Source organism: Rhinopithecus bieti, unplaced genomic scaffold (genome assembly GCF_001698545.2).
Source record: "Rhinopithecus bieti isolate Rb0 unplaced genomic scaffold, ASM169854v2 scaffold_4709, whole genome shotgun sequence".
Classification (NCBI taxonomy): Eukaryota; Metazoa; Chordata; class Mammalia; order Primates; family Cercopithecidae; genus Rhinopithecus; species Rhinopithecus bieti.
In genome coordinates, this window is record NW_016805139.1 from 1,684,160 (window position 1) to 1,706,658 (window position 22,499).

Below are 22,499 nucleotides of genomic sequence, written 5' to 3' on the forward strand. Positions count from 1 at the left end.
TGTTCAGTAAACCAAGTCAGGTTTATTGGGTAAGAAAGTGAATGGATGGGTAAATGAAGTTTGCTTTTCAATCTACTGCATCCTGAAATATAAATTTCTACAATATATAATCAAGGCTTAAAGCCTTGACTTCTGTCTAAAGACTATAGCAAGGAAGAACAATGAACAAATTTAATAATTATATTATTATTTCTATGTCTAATAAATAAATTAATTGCATTTAAATGAAGTAGCAATTGCTTTTAAAATTAGTAGATTCTACTTTGATTAATGAAACTATGATTAGATTTTAAAAGTACTCTTGAATGCTTCAAGCCTTCCATTTTGCATTATTTTGTTAAGAACAACATATAACTTGGAGTTTTAAGTAAAATAAAAACTCATGATTTTACTTCATTGTTACCTGCATTTGTACAAGTTCAATTACTGATTACAATATGTATTACATAACCCAGTTCCATAAAATAAAATTCTAGGCCTCCAAGTAAAACTGTTCAATTAGCCTGTCCTCCACAGGGTTACCTGTGAGGGAGGACTTGCCTCATTTTGACTGTAGTAATACAAATGTCTCTGCTCCAATGATTTGCTGTAGAAATAGCAATTTATTTTCAAGTTCAATTGGAAATTGTTCTTGCACAGTCTAGTAGTCAATAATGATAAGTTAGATCAGGAGATTTCCTACAGTTATTCTCTATATTTCTCTTGTACAGTATGGTAGTCAATAGCCACTTGTAGCTATTGAACACTTGAGAAGTGGCTAGTACCACTGGCAAACTTGGTTTTTAATTTTAATTAATTTAAATGTAAAAAGCTACATGTAGCTAGTGGTGACTATATTGAGCAGCACTGTTTTGTATCATCACAACTGATATGTGCATGAGAAATTCCTCAAAGAAAAACAAAACAGCTGATATTCCAAGAGGTTTTATTGTGTCAAATGTATTACTGGTTCCATATGTAGACAGAGCTTGGTGCTCAGATGGATGCAAGGAACCTGTGTAATAACTTCTGCACTCACAGGTTGGAAAACATTGTTCTAGAGTGAAGGGAAATTAAAGGATAAGAAGAAAAAAGAGAAAAACTTATTAGAAGTATTGGAACATGTGTAACCAGTTAAGGAGTGCTAAAGGATGAAAGGCTATGAATTCTGGAGCTTGGGGTATCTTGCGTGTGTCCTAAAGTGTGTGACTCCTCTTTTCATTCTGCTGATTATTGTTTGGCATCAGATCTTAAACTCCAACTTCATAAGGGTCTTTTTGTTTAAGAAAACAGAGTTCACTTTCTCTTTAGTGCCCTTTTAAAACCTGTAAAGAATACGTAAAAAAAAAAATTGTAAAAAATAATGTAAAAAAATAGAGATTCTCAGTGATTTGCATTGGAAGCCATGCCCGATGGTCTACTTTCTTGTCAACAGTTGCAGAATAGCTTGATTTAAAAATTAATATCCTCATTTAATGATGAGATATGAACAGATCTCCTTAATGATATAACTGAGCCATACTGCCCCCTCCTTTCCCCAGCTCCATTTCTGTGGGAGGCCCTGCATATATCACAGCCACAGATAAACACTAAAGGTATGGGGTGCGGTGGTTATCTCCCACCAACCCACCCACCCAAACGTACAATCTAAATTAAAACAGTGTGCTTGTGGCTGGGCGCGGTGGCTCACAATCTGTAATCCCAGCACTTTGGGAGGCCGAGGCAGGCAGATCACGAGGTTAAGAGATCGAGGCCATCCTGACTAACACGGTGAAACATTGTCTCTACTAAAAATACAAAAAAATTAGCTGAGCATGGTGGCGGGCGCCTGTAGTTCCAGCTACTTGGGAGGCTGAGGCAGGAGAATGGCATGAATCCAGGAGCTTGCAGTGAGCTGAGATCACGCCACTGCACTCCAGCCTGGGCGACAGAGTGAGACTCTGTCTCAAAAAACAAAACAAAACAAACAAAAAACAAAACAAAACAAAACAAAAAACAGTGTGCCTGTTACTGCAGCATTAAAGCAAGTTTCCTAGGGCCTTGGAGCACCACTTCAAGCCCCTCCAGTTTAGAAATTCGGTAGCTTCCAGTTCTCTAGCAGGAAGGGAGAAACTTTAGATTGTAGAATTATTTTGTCCATGACTAAATGTCAACTCTACATTATGAATCTAACAAAAAATATATTCTGTGATTCTTAACCTGGATCTAGGATGGAAAATATATGGATGGTGAAAGGAGATGCATTCCTTTTAGTGCTGAAGCTAATCCTGAGTTACTGAAAAGAAAATGAAATGCTGAATAACAGTCTATGTATTAGGAGCTAGCTTCAAATTATATACTTATTGTTTAATATTCTCAAACACTGATGTATTCCATAGTTCCATCAGTTCTCAAAATAGGATAACTGCTTCCACTAACTGCCCTAGATGGCACTAAAAGCAATTTCACAGGTATTAAACCTTGACATTCTAAACAAATATGTTGTTCTTTAAAACAGCAACATACATCTGGCTGGAGAAAGTAATTGTAATGCCCTGTTCTGCTCCATCACTTAATGATCAGTTATGTTTCATCAAGTAATTCATAAGACATATTAGATAATTCCAGGAGCAACACAACTGCTAACCTTTGCATGGCCTTGCTGACATGGTTACTTAGTGTAAACAATGCATGGACCATTTGCTAAAAATACATGTGTTTCAGTTTGGGAGAGGAGAAACACCTGTCCAAATCCAAGACTGTACATTAAGTTCTGACTTCATTTTTTTCTAAAAAGGAACAAAGCAGTAGTTCTACCAAGCAATGAAGCACAGAGATCAGAAAATGACCCATCAAGCACTATGGACACAGATGTTGCCATCTACCTATTACACTGACATTTACCTGAATGAGGTTGGCAGCTGGGTTCCTTCTTTTCTCAAAGTGTTTCTGGCGGTGTTGTTCTTGTACTTTTAATGCAAAACCTGAGCCAAGAATGCCCTGGAACAAAATACAAAATGGCACTCAAAATTTCAAAAGCATTGTTAAATAATACAAATATTAAAAAGTCACTAAAATGAGTCTGAGAGAAGACAAATGGTATGTAACCTGTCCATAAACATGTTACATATTAAAATAAGCAGTATTTCTCTCCATTATAATACCATCAGCCAACGGCAAATTGTTGGGCAATACTGCCAGGAGATACAACTTCTGTTCTTTAGTAAATCAATTAGGCATTGTCATTTATTATCTTTTGTGGTATAGCATAGGCACCATGATTATAAATAAAATCACAATAATTTTTTTTTTTGGTGTGTGTGGCCTTGTGACATTTCTTTTTGCCTAAGTTAGAGCGAATGGTCTCATCCAGTGATGGAATGTAGAGAACATGAATTTCAGCTTGGGACAGAGCTGGATTTTAAATCTGGGGGAGTTCAAGTCTCACTGCTGTGAACATGGGAATACTTCTAGCACTTTGATGAGACTCTGAAAGTTAGATTCTCTATCCATGAAATGGAGGAGAGAGGACTGGATAAAATCTATCCCAGCTGTACTTCTTTACAATGTTATAACTCTAAACCTACTAAAAGAAAAATAAAGTAGAGGGTGGGGATACTCAGTTTTGAAGATATATAGTAGAAGGTTTTCTATTTTGCTCATTTGTACAGTAAAGACTAGAACGTGGATCATTGCAAATCACATTCCCATTTTAATTCACACTTACCATTCCTTGCCTTTTTTATTTTGGTTCACCTATTCAGTTTTTGGGATTAGTAAGATTAGTATTCCCTTCTAGGTTTACACTAGTTTTTGGCCACTTTGCTTTCCTTCTGCTTATCATCTTGATCTGCCAAAATTCTCGTTCTTTGATGTCCCCCACTCTTTCCAATTTGCTCTGGTCTACTAACATTTGTGAAAACAAGACGCTTTGTCTCAGCCTTCGGTTGGCTTTTGGAGCTTGCTAAATTCAGTCTCTGGGCTTTGTCTTTAACTCTTGAGTTTATTGGCAAGGGACTGGGAACTCTGCTGCCTTCAAGGCTGTGGATTTTACTTGCTAGCTATAAATTATTAGCTTTTTATTAAACTTCAAGGAGTCTAACCCTTAGGTTAGAGATGGACATTTTATAAGTACCAAGTCAGTATTTGCCACAGGTAAGGAATGGTTGCTTTTCTTTTCTTTTTCTTTTTAGAGTAGCTCAAAGATGGTTCAAAGATGCTATAGGCTGCCTAGAGAGGTGGTGGGTTTTTCATCTCTAGAAGGTGTTAAGTCTCAGCTGAATAACAACTTGGCTGAGATATATTTGGGCTCTAGATAGCCTTTAACCTTCCTTCTTATCTTGAGATTCCACAATTCTGAGTACATCTGTGACAATAAACAGAAAACAAGTAATGCAATCATGTTTAAAATACGCATTGGTCTAATAATACTATTTGCTATTCATGAGCAATGATCTACTCCATTATTAATTAGTATAAATGACTGTACTACGAAATTAGAAATTACATCATAGGTTCTGTTTTCCATCTCTCTTTTTCAGTGACTGTCTTACACTGTCTAAGATCTCTATCTCTTACAGGTTGTGATTCTACAAACTAAACTTTATAGAAACCTGGTCTCTGTGATCTGGTTTATAGATTTAAACAACGTTTCCCTCCATTTGGGGGTTATAAAAATGCCCCTCCATTTCTAAATCCAGAACAACATAAGTCATTAGTGACTTCCAGTTTTTTTCTGCTGTTTAAGATCATTTAGGAAAGATTTCCTTTACTTTCTCTTTAATACTACTTTTCATAAAGTGTAGACATGTAAGGAATATGAAATACCAAACTTTCTAGCATCTATTTATAACATGTATTATATATACATGCATTTATGTGCATATATGTGTATAATCCACTTGTATGGAGCGTAATTCAGATTTTGCAGACGCTGAATTAACAGCACTAGCTACCATTTTGAGCACTTATGATGTGGATACGAGGTTCAGAGTTTAATCCCCTTTGAAAAATAAAGACAGGCACTACATAGCACAAATTTATCATCTGCCAAACAATTAAAAATGTACTGAAAATCACATTTATTGTGAATGTGAAAAAAACATATATTGGTGAATGGCAAATGTTTGCTACATATCTCTTGTGCCAGATTGTACATTATAGCATTTAATAAACCAGGTCTGCTTATTGTCTCATCATGGCTCCTTTCCAATTTTTTTCCACCTCTCTCTTAGTACACAGCTTGGTGCACCTAAATAGAAGTCTGTGAAAATAAAGTCTATTGTATATGTATCCACACACATAAAACATGGCTTAAGCTTTGAACATGTGTCATCCTTTCAAATATTGACACCAATAGATGTAAATTCTTAGAAACTGAATTTTGTTTTAATTCATTTTCTAAGACAACAAGACTCAATTTTTAGGTTTTAAGATTTAACACTTTGCTGAGAACTGCTACATAAACAACAACTAGAGAGGAAATATGTTTTGATAAACATTTAAAATATTTAACCTTCATTATCTTCCAGATTAAATGAACCTAATTTGTAACCCACAATTAGCAAATAGGCTATGCTGAAAGATACCCAATGTGTTTTTGTTTTGTTTTGTTTTATTTTTTTTTTGAGACGGAGTCTCGCTCTGTCACCCAGGCTGGAGTGCAGTGGCGTGATCTCTGCTCACTGCAAGCTCCGCCTCCCAGGTTTACGCCATTCTCCTGCCTCAGCCTCCCGAGTAGCTGTGACTACAGGCACTCGCCACCACGCCCGGCTAATTTTTTGTGTTTTTTAATAGAGACGGAGTTTCACCGTGTTAGCCAGGATGGTCTCGATCTCCTGACCTTGTGATCCGCCCACCTCGGCCTCCCGAAGTACTGGGATTACAGGCATGAGCCACCGTGCCTGGCAAGATATCCTATTTTTTTAAACTGTTGTTAACATTTTATTAAATGCAATAATTACATTTAATTAATATTGTTAATGATTACAGTGGCCAATATTTTTAATTGAATGGTTAATATCTTGAGTCAGAGTTCTTGCACTGAATTTACTAGCTGGATGTCTCAAGGAATTCGGTCTCTATAAAACTCAATTTCTTCATCAATGAAAATACTCTTAGCAGGAATATCTAGCAGAAGACAAGGAAGAACCCTAAAGAGGAGAAAGACCTGCCTATCAGGGTAACACAAGGGAGCTGGGGCTTCTTCTGTGAGCTCATTAGCCCAGAGATGGAGTGGGCACCAAGGGAAGAGACCCTACAGTGGAGCGTTGGAAGGGTGGCTTGTATGACTCTGTGATGTGCAGGACAGCCCTTCTGCATTGAGGGTAAGATGGAGAAAGGCTCATTTCTTTCTTGGTTCTCAGGCGTCCTGGGTGGGAGGAACCCTACATAGGGGCAGCCTCTAGCTTTCTCAGCAAAATGTCAATGTATCTTCCTAAATTTCAATCAGACAACACTATTGGTTGGCAGGTACACAGGATATAATCAAATCTCTGACCACTTTGTTTTTTTCTAAAGGTATATATGGACCATTTAGTCTTTCATTTAATAAATAAGGTCTCAGAAAATATTGTGAGGTTTCAGTAAAAGATCCATAGTAGAGATTACTTTTCTTGACATTGTTAAGAAATATTCTTTTCAGTGAAAGAAAATTTTCAGATTTCCAACATGTATTAATTTAATTTGCATATAAAAATTTCATAATTACTTTATTGGAAACATTTCCAAGAATGACTACTTAGTCTCTGTCCTTTAACTTAACCAAGCGACATATTTAACCTCCCTGTGATAGTTCAGAGTTTCATTATGGGAACTGCCTTTTTGCTGTGCTGAGTGCAGCCCACTTCCAGAGGTGTGTTGACTGTAACACTAATTGGTCCTAGATCTTTACACATTTTGTTTTACCTTTTTATTTTATTTTTACTGACCACCTTAAGGACAGGATATACATTTTGAACATTGATGTCTGCTTGCTATTCACAGATTTCCTTTTCCCTCCTTTGCTGTTAGTCTTTCACCATTTCTTTCTGTTGCAGTGTCTGTTCTATCAGCGTCCTCTATATTTGTTGTTTATAATCTTCAAAGAATTGTGAAACCATAAGGTGAGTTTATCAGAATTTTCTCTGAATGAAGACTAGGTTATGAATTAGGTCTCAAGTGGCTCTCTTATGAAGACAGAACATAGACTGCTGTCTATTTCAACAGCCCAGAGGTTGCCTACCTCCTTGTTCATAGTTTTTGACTGAATCATAGAGGTTGCTATACATGTGGCCTCAGGATAAATATAAACACAAAAGCTGCAATTATTTTGTGCCGTTATAATGGGAAAAAATCCAAGACTGTGTTGCACTGTTTTTAAAGGTATTTTCCTGTAGGGAATCTGATTATTGAGTGAATCTCTTCTCTGTTCTGAATTGTTGAGATTGCCAGATGAAGTTGCCTTGGATATGTAAGAGTTTTTTTTGATTCTCCTTGATTTCGTCAATTTGTTTCAGGAAACATGTATTTCCAGATTCATACAGGCAAAGGGAAGTAACATTTATTGAGAGTTCTCTTCATGACAAGAACTTGACTTACATTATTACATTGATCTGCAGAAAGTTTCTCTGGGCTCAATAATTCTTCCTCCATTCTATTAAAAAATAAACTTATTCAGGGTCACTGTTCAGGCTGAATTGTGTCCTTCCAAAATTCATATGTTGAAGTCCTAATCCCCATGACCTCAGAATGTGACCTTGTTTGAAAATAGGTCCTTACAGAAGTAATCAAGTTAAAACGAGGTCATTAGGATGGACCCTAATCCAATATGACTGGTGTTCTTCTAGGAAGTGGAAATTTTGACACAGATGACATGAAGACACAGGAAGAAGAGCCATCTATAAGTCAAGAAAAGAGGCCTGGAACAGATCTTTCTCTCATGGCTCTCGTGGCTTCTCAATGCTTTGATTTTGGATGTTCAGCCTTGGGAACTATGAGACAATACATCTCTATCGTTTAAGCCACCTAGTCTGTGGTACTTGTTAAGGCAGCCCTAGTAAACTAAAGCAGTCACATAGTTAGTACATGACAAAGATGTATTCAAACTGAGTTCTAGTACCCAAGCATATGCATGGCCTTTTCAGTCTCTTTTCTGTGCTTTTGAGTGTTCTGGGGCAGAACCATCTGGTGAATCTCGAGTTGGGCACCTACTGGTGGGACAAGGGTGTCCTCTGCCCTCATTAATAGGCAGAAGAGAAGCCCTACGAGCTAAAAGAGTTTTGGAGAGGTGCTCTGGGGTCTCTGGTTGGCACAGCTTGAGCTGTGTCTGGAGCAAGACTGGAGCTATTTTCCTTAAGCACTCCTGCTGCCACTGCCTTAACCCTCTTTTTTGTTGGCTCCCCCTTCCCCACCCCAGGTGGAGTGAACGAAAGCAAGAACTTGGAAATGGGGGCAAACTGTAATATTTTGAACAGCTGCCTTTAAAGACACAAGAGAATAAAATGATCAGAAAGGCAGGCTTCATTCACTAAGGAGAAAATAATCAGAAGCTTGGGGGCAGATAAATGTGCCCTTTATTCTGATAAGATACAGAAACTGCTCATTAAAAAAAATCAATGATGATGACACAGTGAATAAATCATCTGACATGTTTAACACGCTTTAAGGTCATATGCGTTTCACTCAAATGGATCTGAAGAGAAAAATACTCCACTGTGCACATCCATCTCTTAAGTAGCACACACTATAAACCAAATTGGAAGGATCAGTTTAAAAAAAGATAGCTTTAAATCTTTGCAAATATTTTAAATGTCTTAGTAGCATGTTGCCTAAAAAGTGAGCCATCATAATTATTATTTGGTCACAAAGTATGAGCCTATATTAAATAAAGTCTCAGGTTAAGTGTCTCCAAGGAAAGACTATATTTTATAAATTATCCAGATAATTTAGAAAAGTCAACATTATATCAGAAAAATTATATTTGTAAATGATACAGATGTATTCCCAAGCATACCAATTTGTGAGAGCTCACTCTAATAAGTCTCTAAGACCTAATTTAAACTGCTTTATTGGTGCAAAGATACTCACGGCAGGAAGTGCAAAGAAAGAAATGCCAAGGAGTGCAAAGCCTGCAGAAAGCAATCTTCCCAGCCAAGTTAGGGGAGTTTTGTCTCCATAGCCAATAGTTGTCAATGTAATCTAGAAACAAAATAAATAGAACGTGCAGCTTAAGTACTTGAGAGGAAAGTTAGGACCCATGAACAGGAGGCAAGCAACGTTTCCACTAAATCATTATTCAACAAATCTTGTTGGTGCTTTTTATTACTGTGCTTTAATTTTCCATGACGCATGACAGAACTTCTCTTTGTTTAAGGAAAAGAATAACCTACGTACTTGTTCCTCCCTTATAACACAGTTTTCCGTCTTTTCTAAGTGTATTCAAAGAAAGGTTATTTAAGTAAGTGGATAACCATCAGTGATTCAGAAATGATAGCACCATGGATTTAGTACCAGATCAGTATACAGAATAATAATTTACGTTAATTTAGGCAGTCCCTTCATTACCTTGGCAGGCATTTCCTGAAGGTCTGGTGTGTGCAAGGTATGTGTTAAGATTTGTAGTGGAACAAAAATGAGGGCATAGTTCTTGTCCTAAGATATTTATGGCCTAATAAGAGAAACATGCCACACATGAATAATTAAAATACACATAGAATGAGAGAGGTATTATAATGGAGGTACAAATAACCTGCTATGGGAATTCAAGGAAGAGATTAGTTATTATAAGCTTGAGGTGTTGAGGGAGCTTTACTAGGGAGATGTCATCACACCTGGGCTTTGAAAGAAGGGTAACATTTTGAGAAGCAGAAATGGTAAAGAAGGTGATCTAGGAAGGGTGAAAGGGGTGGCTAGCTGCAGAGCAGTGAGAACACATAGTGTAGATTCTGAAAAGTACAAGTTGTTCAGCTGGACTGGGGCATGGTGGATTTAAAAAGGATTAGTGACTACTTTAATTTATTTTATTAATATTTTATAGACAACAGTGTACAGGTCTTTCAGCTCCTTGGTTAAATTTATTCCTAAGTATTTTAATCTTTGTAGCTACTGTAAGTGGGATTGTTCTCTTGATTTCTTTTTTGGAAAGTTTGTTGTTAGTGTATGGAAATGCTAGTGATTTTTGTGGTGTTGATTTTGTATCCTGCAACTGTACTGAATTTATTAGTTCTAGCAGCTTTTTTTCTGGAATCTTTAGGGTTTTCTATATATAAGATTATGTTGTCAGCAAACAGCAACAATTTCCTTTCTTCCTTTCCTATTTGGATGTCTTTTATTTCTTTCTCTTGTCTAACTGCTCTGGGAAGGATTTCCACTACTATATTGCATAGACATGGCAAAAGTGGGCATCCTTGTTTTTTTAAAATCAAACAAATCCTTTATTAATAATTTTTCATTTTTGTGGGTACATAGTAGGTATACATATTTATGAGTTATATGGGATATTTTGATACGATACAGGCATGCTATATGTAATAATGATATCAGGGTAAATGAGGTATCCATCACCTCAAGCATTTATCCTTTGTGTTACAAATAATCCAATTATACTCTTAATTATTTTAAAATGTATAACTAAATTATTATTGACTATAGTCACACTGTTGTACTTTCAAATACTAGATGTTATTCCCTCTTTCTGTTTTGTTTTTTTTTTTGGTATCCATTAGCCATCTCCGCTTCCCTCCCTGCTCACTCTCTCCACTACCCTTCTCATACTCTGGTAAACATTATACTACTCTCTACCTCTGTGAGTTCAACTGTTAATTTTTAGCTTCCACAAATAAATGAGACCATGTGAAGTTTGTCTTTCTGTGCCTGGCTTATTTCACTTAACAAAATGAGCTCCACTTGCATCCATGTTGCTACAAATGACAGGTTCTCGTTCTTTTTAATGGCTGAATAGTACTCCATTGTGTATATCTGCCACATTTTCTTTATCTGTCTGTCGATGGATGCTTGGGTTACTTCCAAATCTTGGCCATTGTGAACAGTGCTGCAATAAACATGAGAGTGCAGATGTCTCTTTGATATACTGATTTCCTTTCTTTTGGCTATGTACCTAGCAGTGGGATTGCTGGATCATATGGTAGCTCTATTTTTAGCTTTATGAGAAACCTCCAAGCTCTTCTCCATAGTGGCTAATTTATACTAATTTACATTCCTGCCAACAGTGTACAATGGTTCCTTTTTCTCCACACCCTTGCCAGCATTTGATACTGCCTGTCTTTTGGATAAAAGCCATTTTTACTGCAGTTAGATGATATATCATTGCAGTTTGATTTGCATATCTCTGATGAGTAATTATATTGAGCACCTTTTCATATACCTGTTTGTGGTTTGTAATGTCATCTTTTGAGAAATATCTATTTAGATTTTTTGCCCATTTTAAAATTGTATTATTTTATTTTTTCCTATACAGTTAGAGCTCCTTATATATTCTGGTTATTAATCCCTTGTCAGATGGATAATTTGCAAATATTTCACCCCATTCTGTGGGTTGTCTCTTCATTTTGTTGATTGTTTCCTTTGCTGTGCAGAAGCTTTTTCATGTGATGTGATCCCATTTGTTCATTTTTGCCTTGGTTGCCTGTGCTTGTGGGATATTACTCAAGAAATCCTCGCCCTGGAGAATTTCCCTCATGTTTTCTTGTAGTAGTTTCATAGTTTGAGGTCTTAGATTTAAGTCTTTAATCCCATTTTGATTTGATTTTTTTCCATATGGCAAGGGATGGGGTCTAATTTCATTCTTCTGCATATGGATATCCAGTTTTTCCAGCACCTTTTATTGAAGAGACTGTCCTTTCCTCATTGCATGTTCTTGGTACTTTTGTCAAAAATGAGTTCACTGTGGATATATGGATATTTTTTCTGGTTTCTCTCTTCTGTTCCATTGGTCTATATGTGTTTTTATGCCAATACCATTTTGTTTCGGTTACTATATCTCTGTAGTATAATTTGAAGTCAGGTAATGTAGTTTCTCCAGTTTTTCTCTTTTTGCTTAGGATAGCTTTGGCTGTTCTGGGTATTTTCTGATTCCATATACATTTTAGAACTGTTTTTTCTATTTATGTGATGAATGTCATTGGTATTTTTTATAGGAATTGCTCTGAATTTGTAGATTGCTTTGAAAAATATGGACATTTTAACAATAATGATTATTCTAATCAATAAACATGAAATATCTTTCCATTTTTTTGTATCCTCTTTAATATTTTTCATCAGTGTTTTATAGTTTTCTTTGTAGAGATCTTTCACTTCTTTGGTTAATTCCTAGGTATTTAATTTTATATGCAGCTATTGTAAATGGGATTATTTTCTCAATTTCTTTTTCAGATTATTTGCAGTTGGCATATAGAAATGCTACTGATTTTTGTATTTGATTTTGTATTCTGCAACTTGACTGAATTTGTTTATCAGTTCTAATAGTTTTTTGATGGGAACTTTAGGTTTTTCCAAATATAAGATCATATCATCTGCAGACAAGGATAACTTGACTTCTTCCTTCCCAATTTGGATGCTCTTTATTTCTCTCTAATTGCTCTAGCTAGGACTTTCAGTACTATGTTGAATAGCAGTGGTGAAAATGAGCATCTCTGTTGTGTTCTAAATATAGGAGGAACCATCCTTGCATCCCTTGGATAAATCTCACTTGGTCATGATGGATGATCTTTTTAATGTGTAGTTGATTTCGCTTTGCTAGTATTTTGTCGAGGATTTTTGCATCAATGTTCATTAGGGATGGTGACCTGTAGTTTTCTTTTTTAAATGCATTTTTGTCTGGTTTTGGTATTAAGGTAACACTGGCTTCGTAGAATAAGTTTAGAAGTATTTGTTCCTCCTCTACTTTTTGGAATAGTTTGAGCAGGATTGGTATTAGTTCTTCTTTCGTTGTTTGGTAGAATTCAACAGTAAAGCCATCAGGTCCCAGGTTTTTCTTTGCTGGGAGAATTTTTATTATGGTTTCAATCTCATTACTTGTTATTGGTCTGTTCAGGTTTTGGATTTCTTCATGGTTCAATGTTGGTAGGTTGTATGTATATAGGAATTTATCCATTTCTTCTAAGTTTTCCCATTTATTGGTATATAGTTTGTCACTGTAGCCTCTAATGATCCTTTGAATTTCTGTAGTATCAGTTTTAATGTCTCCTTTTTCATCTCTGATTTTATTTATTTGGGTCTTCTCTTTTTTTTCTTAGTCTGGCTAAGTTTGCCATTTTTGTTTATCTTTTGAAAAAACAACCTTTTGTTTTGTTTATCTTTTTTTTTTTCCCTTTTAAACGGAGTCTCACTCTGTCGTCCAGGCTGGAGTGCAATAGCGCAATCTCGGCTCACTGCAAGCTCCACCTCCCAGGTTCACGCCATTCTCCTGCTTCAGCTTCCTGAGTAGCTGGGACTACAGATGCCCGCCACCACACCCAGCTATTTTTTTGTTTTTTTTTTTTTTTTTTTTTAGCAGAGACGGGGTTTCACCATGTTAGCCAGGATGGTCTCAATCTTCTGACCTCATGATCCGCCCGTCTCGGGCTCTCAAAGTGCTGGGATTACAGGCTTGAGCCACCGCGCCCGGCCTTGTTTATCTTTCATATTTTCTTTGTTTCAATTTCATTTATTTCTGTTCTGATCTTTATTTCCTTTCTCCTATTAACTTTGGGTTTGATTTGCTGTTGTAAGTTGCATAATAGGTTGTTCATTCGAAGTTTTTCTTCTTTTTTGATGTAAGCACTTATAGTTATAAAGCTCCCTTTTAGTACTCCTTTTGCTGTATCCCATTGGTCTTGATAGGTTGTGTTTCCATTATCATTTGTTTCAAGAAATTTTTCAGTTTGCTTCTTAATCTCTTCATTAACCCATTGGTCATTCAGGAGCATATTGTTTAATTTACATGGGTTTGTATAGTTTCCAAATTTTCTCTTGCTACTGCTTTTTAGTTTCATTCAATTGTGATCAGAGAAGATACTTGATATTATTTCAATTTTCTGAATGTCTTAAGACTTGTTTTGTGGCCTAACATATGGCCTATCCTGATCTATACTTGAGAATAATCCATGTGCTTAGGAGAAGTGTGTGGAGTATTCTGCAGCTGTTGGATGAAATATTCTATAAATATTTATTATGTCCATTTGGTCTATTGGGCAGATTAAGTTTGATGTTTCTTTGTTGATTTTCTGTCTGGATGATCTGTCCAATGCTGAAAGTTGGGTGTTGACATTTCCAGCTATTATTGTCTTGGGATATGTCTCTCTCAAGCTCTAATAATATTTGCTTTGTATATCTGGGTGCTCCAGTGTTGGGTGCATATATAGTTATAGTTGTTATATCCTCTTGCTGAATTGATTCCTTTATCATTATATAATGACCTTCCTTGTCTCTTTTGATAGCTTTTGTCTTGAAACCTAGTCTGTCTGATACAAGTGTAGCTACTCCTGCTCTTTTTTGGTTTCCATTTGCATGGGATATCTTTTTTTATCCTTTTATTTTCAGTCTTTGTGTGTCTTTATAGAGGAAGTATGTTTCTTGTAGTCAACAGATCGTTAGGTCTTGCTTTTTAAATTTAATTTTAATCCATTGAATCCATTCAATCCTGCATCTTTTGATTGGAGAGTTTAATCCATTTATATTCAGTGTTATTATGGATAAGTAAAGACTTACTCCTGCCATTTTGTTATTTGTTTTCTAGTTGTTTTGTGGTCTTCTCTTCCTTCTTTCTTTCCTTCTTGTCTTCCTTTCAGTGGAAGTGATTTTCTCTGGTGGTATGATTTAGTTTCTTGCTTTTTATTTTTGTTGTGTACCCATTGTATGCTTTTTAATTTTAGGTTACTATGAGGCTTGCAAATAATACCTTATAACCCATTATTTTAAACTGATGACAACTTAACTCTGATTGCATAAACAAATAAGCAAAAGAAAATTAATGAAAATGCTACATTTTAACTTTGTCATCCCACTTTTAAACTTTTATTGTTTCTACTTTATCTTATTATACTGTGTATATCTTGAAAAGTTGTTGTAGTTACTATTTTGATAAGTTCATCTTTTGACTTCCTACTTAAAATAGAAGTAATTAGCACAATTATAGTGCTATAATTTTCTGTTTTCTGTGTACTTACTATTACCAGTGAGTTTTCTACCTTCAGATGGTTTCTTATTGCTCCTTAATGCCTTTTTTCTTTCAAACAAAAGAAATCCCTTTGGCATTTCTTGTAGGACAATTCTGGTGTTGATGAAAGGCCTCAGTTTTTGTTTGGGAAAGTCTTTATTTCTCCTTTATGAAGGCTATTTTTGCCAGATATGCTATTCTAAGATAAAACATATTTTCCCTTCAGCACTTTAAATATGCCATGCCACTCTTTCCTGGCCTGTAAGGTTTCCACTGAAAAGTCTGCGGCCAGATGTATTGGAACTCCATTGTATGTTATTTATTTCTCTTCTTTTGCTGATTTTAAAATCTTTTCTTTATCCTTGATCTTTGCAAGTTTACTAGTAAATGCTTTGACGTTAAATCTGTTTGGTATTCTACAGCCTTCTTTTACTTGAATATTGCTATCTTTCTCTAGGTTTGGGAAGTTCTGTTATTATCCCTTTGAACACACTTTCTCTCTCTCTCTCTCTCTCTCTCTCTCTCTCTCTCTCTCCCCCCTACCTACTCTTTAAGGTCAATAACTTAGATTTGCCCCTTTGAAGCTATTTTATAGATATTTTGGGCATTTCCTTCTTTTTTATTATTTTTTCCTTTGTCTCTGCTGACCATGTATTTTCAAATAGCCTGTCTTCATGCTCACTAGTTCTTTCTTCTGCTTGATCAATTCTGCTATTAAGGAACTCTGATGATTCTTCAGTATGTCAGTTGCATTTTTGACCTCCAGATTTTCTGCTTGATTCTTTTTAATTATTTCAATTTATTTGTTAAATGTATTTGATAAAATTCTGAATTCTTTCTTTGTGTTATGTTGAGTGTCTTTGAATGTTCTCAGCACAGCTATATTGGATTCTCTGTCTGAAAGGTCACACATCTCTGTCTCTATAGGATTGGTCCCTGGTGCCTTATTTAGTTTGTTTAATGAGGTCATGTTTTCCTGGATGATCTTGAGGTTGTGGTGTTTGTCAGTGTCTGGGCATTGAAGAGTTAGGTATTTATTGTGGTCTTTGCAATCTGGACTTGTTTGTAGCCATCCTCCTTGGGAAGGCTTTCCTGGCATTTGAAGGGATTTCAGTATTATGATCTAAGTTTTTGGTAACTGCAGCCTTTTCTGCATTAAGGGGTACTCCAAGCCCAGTAATGCTATGGTTCTTATAGACTTGTAGAGGCATCACCTTCGTGGTCTTGAATAAGATCTGAAAGAATTCTCTGGATTATTGGGCAGAGACTCTTGTTCTCTTCCTTTACGTTCTCTTCCTTTACATTCTCTCAAACAAATGGAGTCTCTCTTTCTCTGTGCTGAGGTGCCTGGAGCTTGGTGAGGGTTGACACAAGCAGCCTTGTGGCCACCATCACTATTAGACCTGAAGCCAGCACAGCACTGGATCTAGCTCAAGTGGGCATCCTTATTTTGTTCTGGATCTTAGAGGAGAGGATTTCCATTTTTCACTGTGGAGTATAATATTAGCTATTGGCTTATAATATATGGTTTTTATTGTGTTGAGGTACATTCCTTCTGTACCTAATTTGTTGAGGATTTTTATTATGAAATAAAATTTGGTCAAATGATGTTTCTGCATCAAATGAGATGATATGCAATAAGCCAGGCACAGAAAGGTAAATACTGCATGTTTTCACTTACATGTGGAATCTGAAACAATGAAATCCATGGTAGAAGAGGGTAGTACGCTGGTTACCAGAGGCTGGGGGTTGGGGGAATGGGGAGATGATGGTCAAAGGACACAGCATCTCAGTTAGACAGGAACAATATGTGTACTTGTGTGTGTATATATATATATGTATATATATGTAATATATATATGAGATCTATTGTACAGTGTGGTGAATACAGTTAGTAATAAGTGTATTGTGCATTTCGAAATTACTAAGACTAAATTTCAAATGTTCTTACCACAATTTTTTTTTTTTGAGACTGACTCACTCTGTCACCCAGACTGGAGTGCAGTGGCACGATCTCAGCTTACCGCAACCTCCGCCTCGCAGGTTCAAGTGATTCTCCTATTTCAGCCTCTTGAGTAGCTAGGATTACAGGCATCACACCCAGCTAATTTTTTGTATTTTTAGTAGAGACGGGGTTTCACCATGTTGGCCAGGCTCATCTAAAACTCTTGACCTCAAATGATCCCCCTGCCTTGGCCTCCCAAAATGCTGGGATTATAAGAGTGAGTCACTGCACCCAGCCACACCACAAAAATTGATATGTATTTGAGGTGGTGGATATGTTAATTAGCATGATGTAATGATTCCACATTGTATTCATAAATCATAGCATCACTTTCTACTCCATAAACATATAACTATAATTTCTCAATTTACAATGAAAGAAAAGTAAAGGATTAGTAAAGAGAAGGTTAACTAGATATGCTAAAGCTAGGCCAGGGAATGTCTTTGAATATCATGTCTCTCCTATGATCAAACTGCTTCAGGGGTCCCCCAAATCTCTTAGAACAAAGTCCCAGCTTCTCTCCATGACCTGCAGGGTTCTTCATGATTGACATCAGCTAACTTCTCAGACATGGTCTTCTACCATGCTCTCTCTCATTCTGCTTCTTCCTCTTCTGCCTTGCTATTCATCAGCACACCAAGCTCTTTTTTTTTTTTTTTTTTGCCTCAGGATCTTTGCCCTTGCTTCTCTCTTTCTGAATTTCTCTTACTTCCAGGTCTGCATTCAGGTACCTGCTGAAATGTCAGCTCCACAGAAAACCATCCCAGATCACCTAATTTAAGCCACTTCCCAAGACTGGCTTAGTCTCCCAGCCTACATCTTTCTGCCACCCTGGAAGCCTCCTGTCCTTGAACATTGGACTCTAAGTTCTTCAGTTTTGGGACTCTTGGATCTTTGACCACAGACTGAAGGCTGCACTGTTGGCTTCCCTGCTTTTAGGGTTTGGGGACTCAGATTGGCTTCCTTGCTCCTCAGCTTGCAGATGACCTGTTGTGGGACCTCAACTTGTGATTATATAAGGAAACTTGGATTCAGATAATTTAAACAATTTGCTTATCAGTATACAACTATAACTTGCCCACTAGTGTGTCCTATTACAAAGTCTGCCTTTAAAACGAAAATAGAGAGGACCTACAGACCCCCTGAAGGAAGCAGATTGCTCCTGAGGGAGCTGGGAGACACACTGTGCTAGTATCCATGGCTGAGAGACCCACAGACAGTTCACATCGCAGGACTCTGTGCAGACAACCCCCAGTACCAGCCCGGAGTCTGGAAGACTTGTTGGGCGGCTAGATCCACAAGATAGATAACAATCACTACAGCTCAGCTCTCAGGAAGCCACATCCATAGGAATAGGAGGAGAGAACTACATCAAGAGAACACCCTGTGGGACAAAAGAATCTGAACGACAGCCTTCAGTCCTAGACCTTCCCTCTGACAGAGCCTACCCAAATGACAAGGAACCAGAAACCAATTCTGGTAATATGACAAAACAAAGTTCTTTATAACTCCCAAAAAAATCACACTAACTCACCAGCAATAGACCCAAACCGAAATTCCTGATTTGCCTGAAAAAGAATTCAAGAGGCTAATTATTAAGCTAATCAGGGAGACACCAGAGACACGGGAAGCCCGATTTAAGGAAATCCAAAAAATGATACAAGAAGTGAAGGGAGAAATATTCAAGGAAATAGATAGCATAAATAAAAAACAATAAAAACTTCAGGAAACAATAGACACACTTATAGAAATGCAAAATGCTCTGGAAAGTCTCAGCAATAGCATTGAACAAGTAGAAGAAAGAAATTCAGAGGTCTAAGACAAGGTCTTTTAGTTAACCCACTGCACAAAGACAAAGAAAAAAGAATAAGAAAATACGAACACAGCCTCCAAGAAGTCTGGGATTACGATAGATGACCAAAGCTAAGAATAATCAGTGTTCTTGAGGAAGAAGAGAAATCTAAAAGTTTGGAAAACTTATTTCAGGGAATAACAGAGGAAAACTTCCCCAGCATTGCTAGAGAGCTAGACATCCAAATACAAGAAGCACAAAGAACACCTGGGAAATTCATCACAAAAAGATCGTCACCTAGGCACATTGTCATCAGGTAATCTAAAGTTAAGACGAAGGAAAGAATTTTAAGAGCAGTGAGACAAAAGTACCAGGTAACCTACAAATAAAAACCTATTAGATTAACAGCAGATTTCTCAGCAGAAACCCTACAAGCTAGAAGGGATTGGGGCCCTATCTTCGACCTCATCAAATAAAACAATTACCAGCCAAGAATTTTGTATCCAGCAAAACTATGCTTCATATATGAAGGAAAGACACAGTCTTTTTCAGACAAATTCTGAGAGAATTCACCACTAGCAAGCCACCACTACAAGAACTGCTAAAAGGAGCTCTAAATCTTGAAACAAATCCTGGAAACACATCAAAACAGAACCTCTTTAAAGCATAAATCTCACAGGACCTATAAAACAAAAATACAATTTAAAAAGCAAAAACCAAAAACCAAGGTATACAGGGAACAAATAGCATAATGAATGGAATGGTACCTCACATCTCAATACTAATGTTGAATGTAAATGGCTTAAATATTCCACTTAAAAGATATAGAATTGTAGAATGGATAAGAATTCACCAACCAAATACTTGCTGCCTTCAAGAGACTCACCTAACACATAAGGAGTCACACAAACTTAAGGTAAACGGGTGGAAAAAGACATTTTTGGAATATGGACACCAAAAGCAAGTGGGAGTAGCTATTCTTATAACAGACAAAACAAATTTTAAAGCAACAGCAGTTAAAAAAGATAAAGAGGGCATTATATAATGATAAAAGGCTTAGTCCAACAGGAAAATATCACAATCCTAAACATATATGCACCTAACACTGGAGCTATCAAATTTATAAAACAATTACTAATTTCTGTCTCAGAAATGAGACAGGTGGCAACACAATAATAGTGGGAGACTTCAGTACTCCACTGACAGCACTAGACAGGTAATCAAGACTGAAGGTCAACAAAGAAACAATGGATTTAAACTATACCTTGGAACAAATAGACTTAACAGATATATACAGAACATTCCATCCAACAACCACAGAATATACATTCTCTTCAAAGTGCATGGAACTTTCTCGAAGATAGGCCATATGATAGGCCACAAAATGAGCCTCAATAAATTTAAGAAAATTCAAATTATATCAAGCACTCTGTCAGACCACAGTGGAATAAAACTGAAAATCAACTCCAAAATGAACCTTCAAAACCATGCAAATACATGGAAATTAAATAACCTGCTCTTGAATGATCATTGGGTCAAAAATGAAATCAAGATGGAAATTAAAAAATTATTTGAACTGAATGGCAACAGTGACACAACATATCAAAATCTCTGGGATACAGCAAAGGCGATGCTAAAAGGAAAGTTTACAGCCATAAATGCCTACATCAAAAAGTCTGAAAGAACACAAACAGACAATCTAAGGTCACACCTCAAGGAACTAGAGAAACAAGAACAAACCAAACCCAAACCCAGCAGAAGAAAGGAAATAACCACGATCAGAGTAGAACCAAATGAATTTGAAACAAACAAACAAAATACAAAAGGTAAGTGAAACAAAAAGCTGGTTATTTGAGAAGATGAATNAGCAGAAACCCTACAAGCTAGAAGGGATTGGGGCCCTATCTTCGACCTCATCAAATAAAACAATTACCAGCCAAGAATTTTGTATCCAGCAAAACTATGCTTCATATATGAAGGAAAGACACAGTCTTTTCAGACAAATTCTGAGAGAATTCACCACTAGCAAGCCACCACTACAAGAACTGCTAAAAGGAGCTCTAAATCTTGAAACAAATCCTGGAAACACATCAAAACAGAACCTCTTTAAAGCATAAATCTCACAGGACCTATAAAACAAAATACAATTTAAAACCAAAACCAAAACCAAGGTATACAGGGAACAAATAGCATAATGAATGGAATGGTACCTCACATCTCAATACTAATGTTGAATGTAAATGGCTTAAATATTCCACTTAAAAGATATAGAATTGTAGAATGGATAAGAATTCACCAACCAAATACTTGCTGCCTTCAAGAGACTCACCTAACACATAAGGAGTCACACAAACTTAAGGTAAACGGGTGGAAAAGACATTTTGGAATATGGACACCAAAAGCAAGTGGGAGTAGCTATTCTTATAACAGACAAAACAAATTTTAAAGCAACAGCAGTTAAAAAAGATAAAGAGGGCATTATATAATGATAAAAGGCTTAGTCCAACAGGAAAATATCACAATCCTAAACATATATGCACCTAACACTGGAGCTATCAAATTTATAAAACAATTACTAATTTCTGTCTCAGAAATGAGACAGGTGGCAACACAATAATAGTGGGAGACTTCAGTACTCCACTGACAGCACTAGACAGGTAATCAAGACTGAAGGTCAACAAAGAAACAATGGATTTAAACTATACCTTGGAACAAATAGACTTAACAGATATATACAGAACATTCCATCCAACAACCACAGAATATACATTCTCTTCAAAGTGCATGGAACTTTCTCGAAGATAGGCCATATGATAGGCCACAAAATGAGCCTCAATAAATTTAAGAAAATTCAAATTATATCAAGCACTCTGTCAGACCACAGTGGAATAAAACTGAAAATCAACTCCAAAATGAACCTTCAAAACCATGCAAATACATGGAAATTAAATAACCTGCTCTTGAATGATCATTGGGTCAAAATGAAATCAAGATGGAAATTAAAAAATTATTTGAACTGAATGGCAACAGTGACACAACATATCAAAATCTCTGGGATACAGCAAAGGCGATGCTAAAAGGAAAGTTTACAGCCATAAATGCCTACATCAAAAGTCTGAAAGAACACAAACAGACAATCTAAGGTCACACCTCAAGGAACTAGAGAAACAAGAACAAACCAAACCCAAACCCAGCAGAAGAAAGGAAATAACCACGATCAGAGTAGAACCAAATGAATTTGAAACAAACAAACAAAATACAAAAGGTAAGTGAAACAAAAAGCTGGTTATTTGAGAAGATGAATAAAATTGATAGACCGCTAGCAAGATTAACCATGAAAAGAAGAGAGAAAATCCAAATTAGCTCAAGAAGAAATGAAATGGGAGATATTACAACTGACACCACATAAATACACAAGATAATTCAAGGCTACTATGAATACCATTATGCACATAAACTGGAAAATCTAGAAGAGATGGATAAATTTCTGGAAAAATGCAACCCTCCTAGTTTAAATCAGGGAGAATTAGATACCCTGAACAGACTAATAACAAGCAACGAGATTGAAATGGTAGTTAAAAAATTACCACAAAAAAAAAAAAAAAAAAAAA

At 36.3% G+C, this 22,499-nt stretch overlaps 1 protein-coding gene across 3 annotated transcripts in view; it reads right to left on the minus strand.

Moving 5' to 3' along the window:
• KCNQ5 (potassium voltage-gated channel subfamily Q member 5) overlaps positions 1-22,499 on the minus strand; it is a 599,695-nt gene that overhangs the window by 97,575 nt on the left and 479,621 nt on the right. For all 3 annotated transcript variants that reach the window (XM_017871350.1, XM_017871349.1, XM_017871351.1), the window contains exons 6-7: positions 9,025-9,135; positions 2,863-2,958 (exon numbers count right to left, since the gene is read on the minus strand). In XM_017871350.1, coding sequence (XP_017726839.1) covers positions 2,863-2,958; positions 9,025-9,135 — 207 coding nt within the window. The remainder of the gene's footprint in view (positions 1-2,862; positions 2,959-9,024; positions 9,136-22,499) is intronic.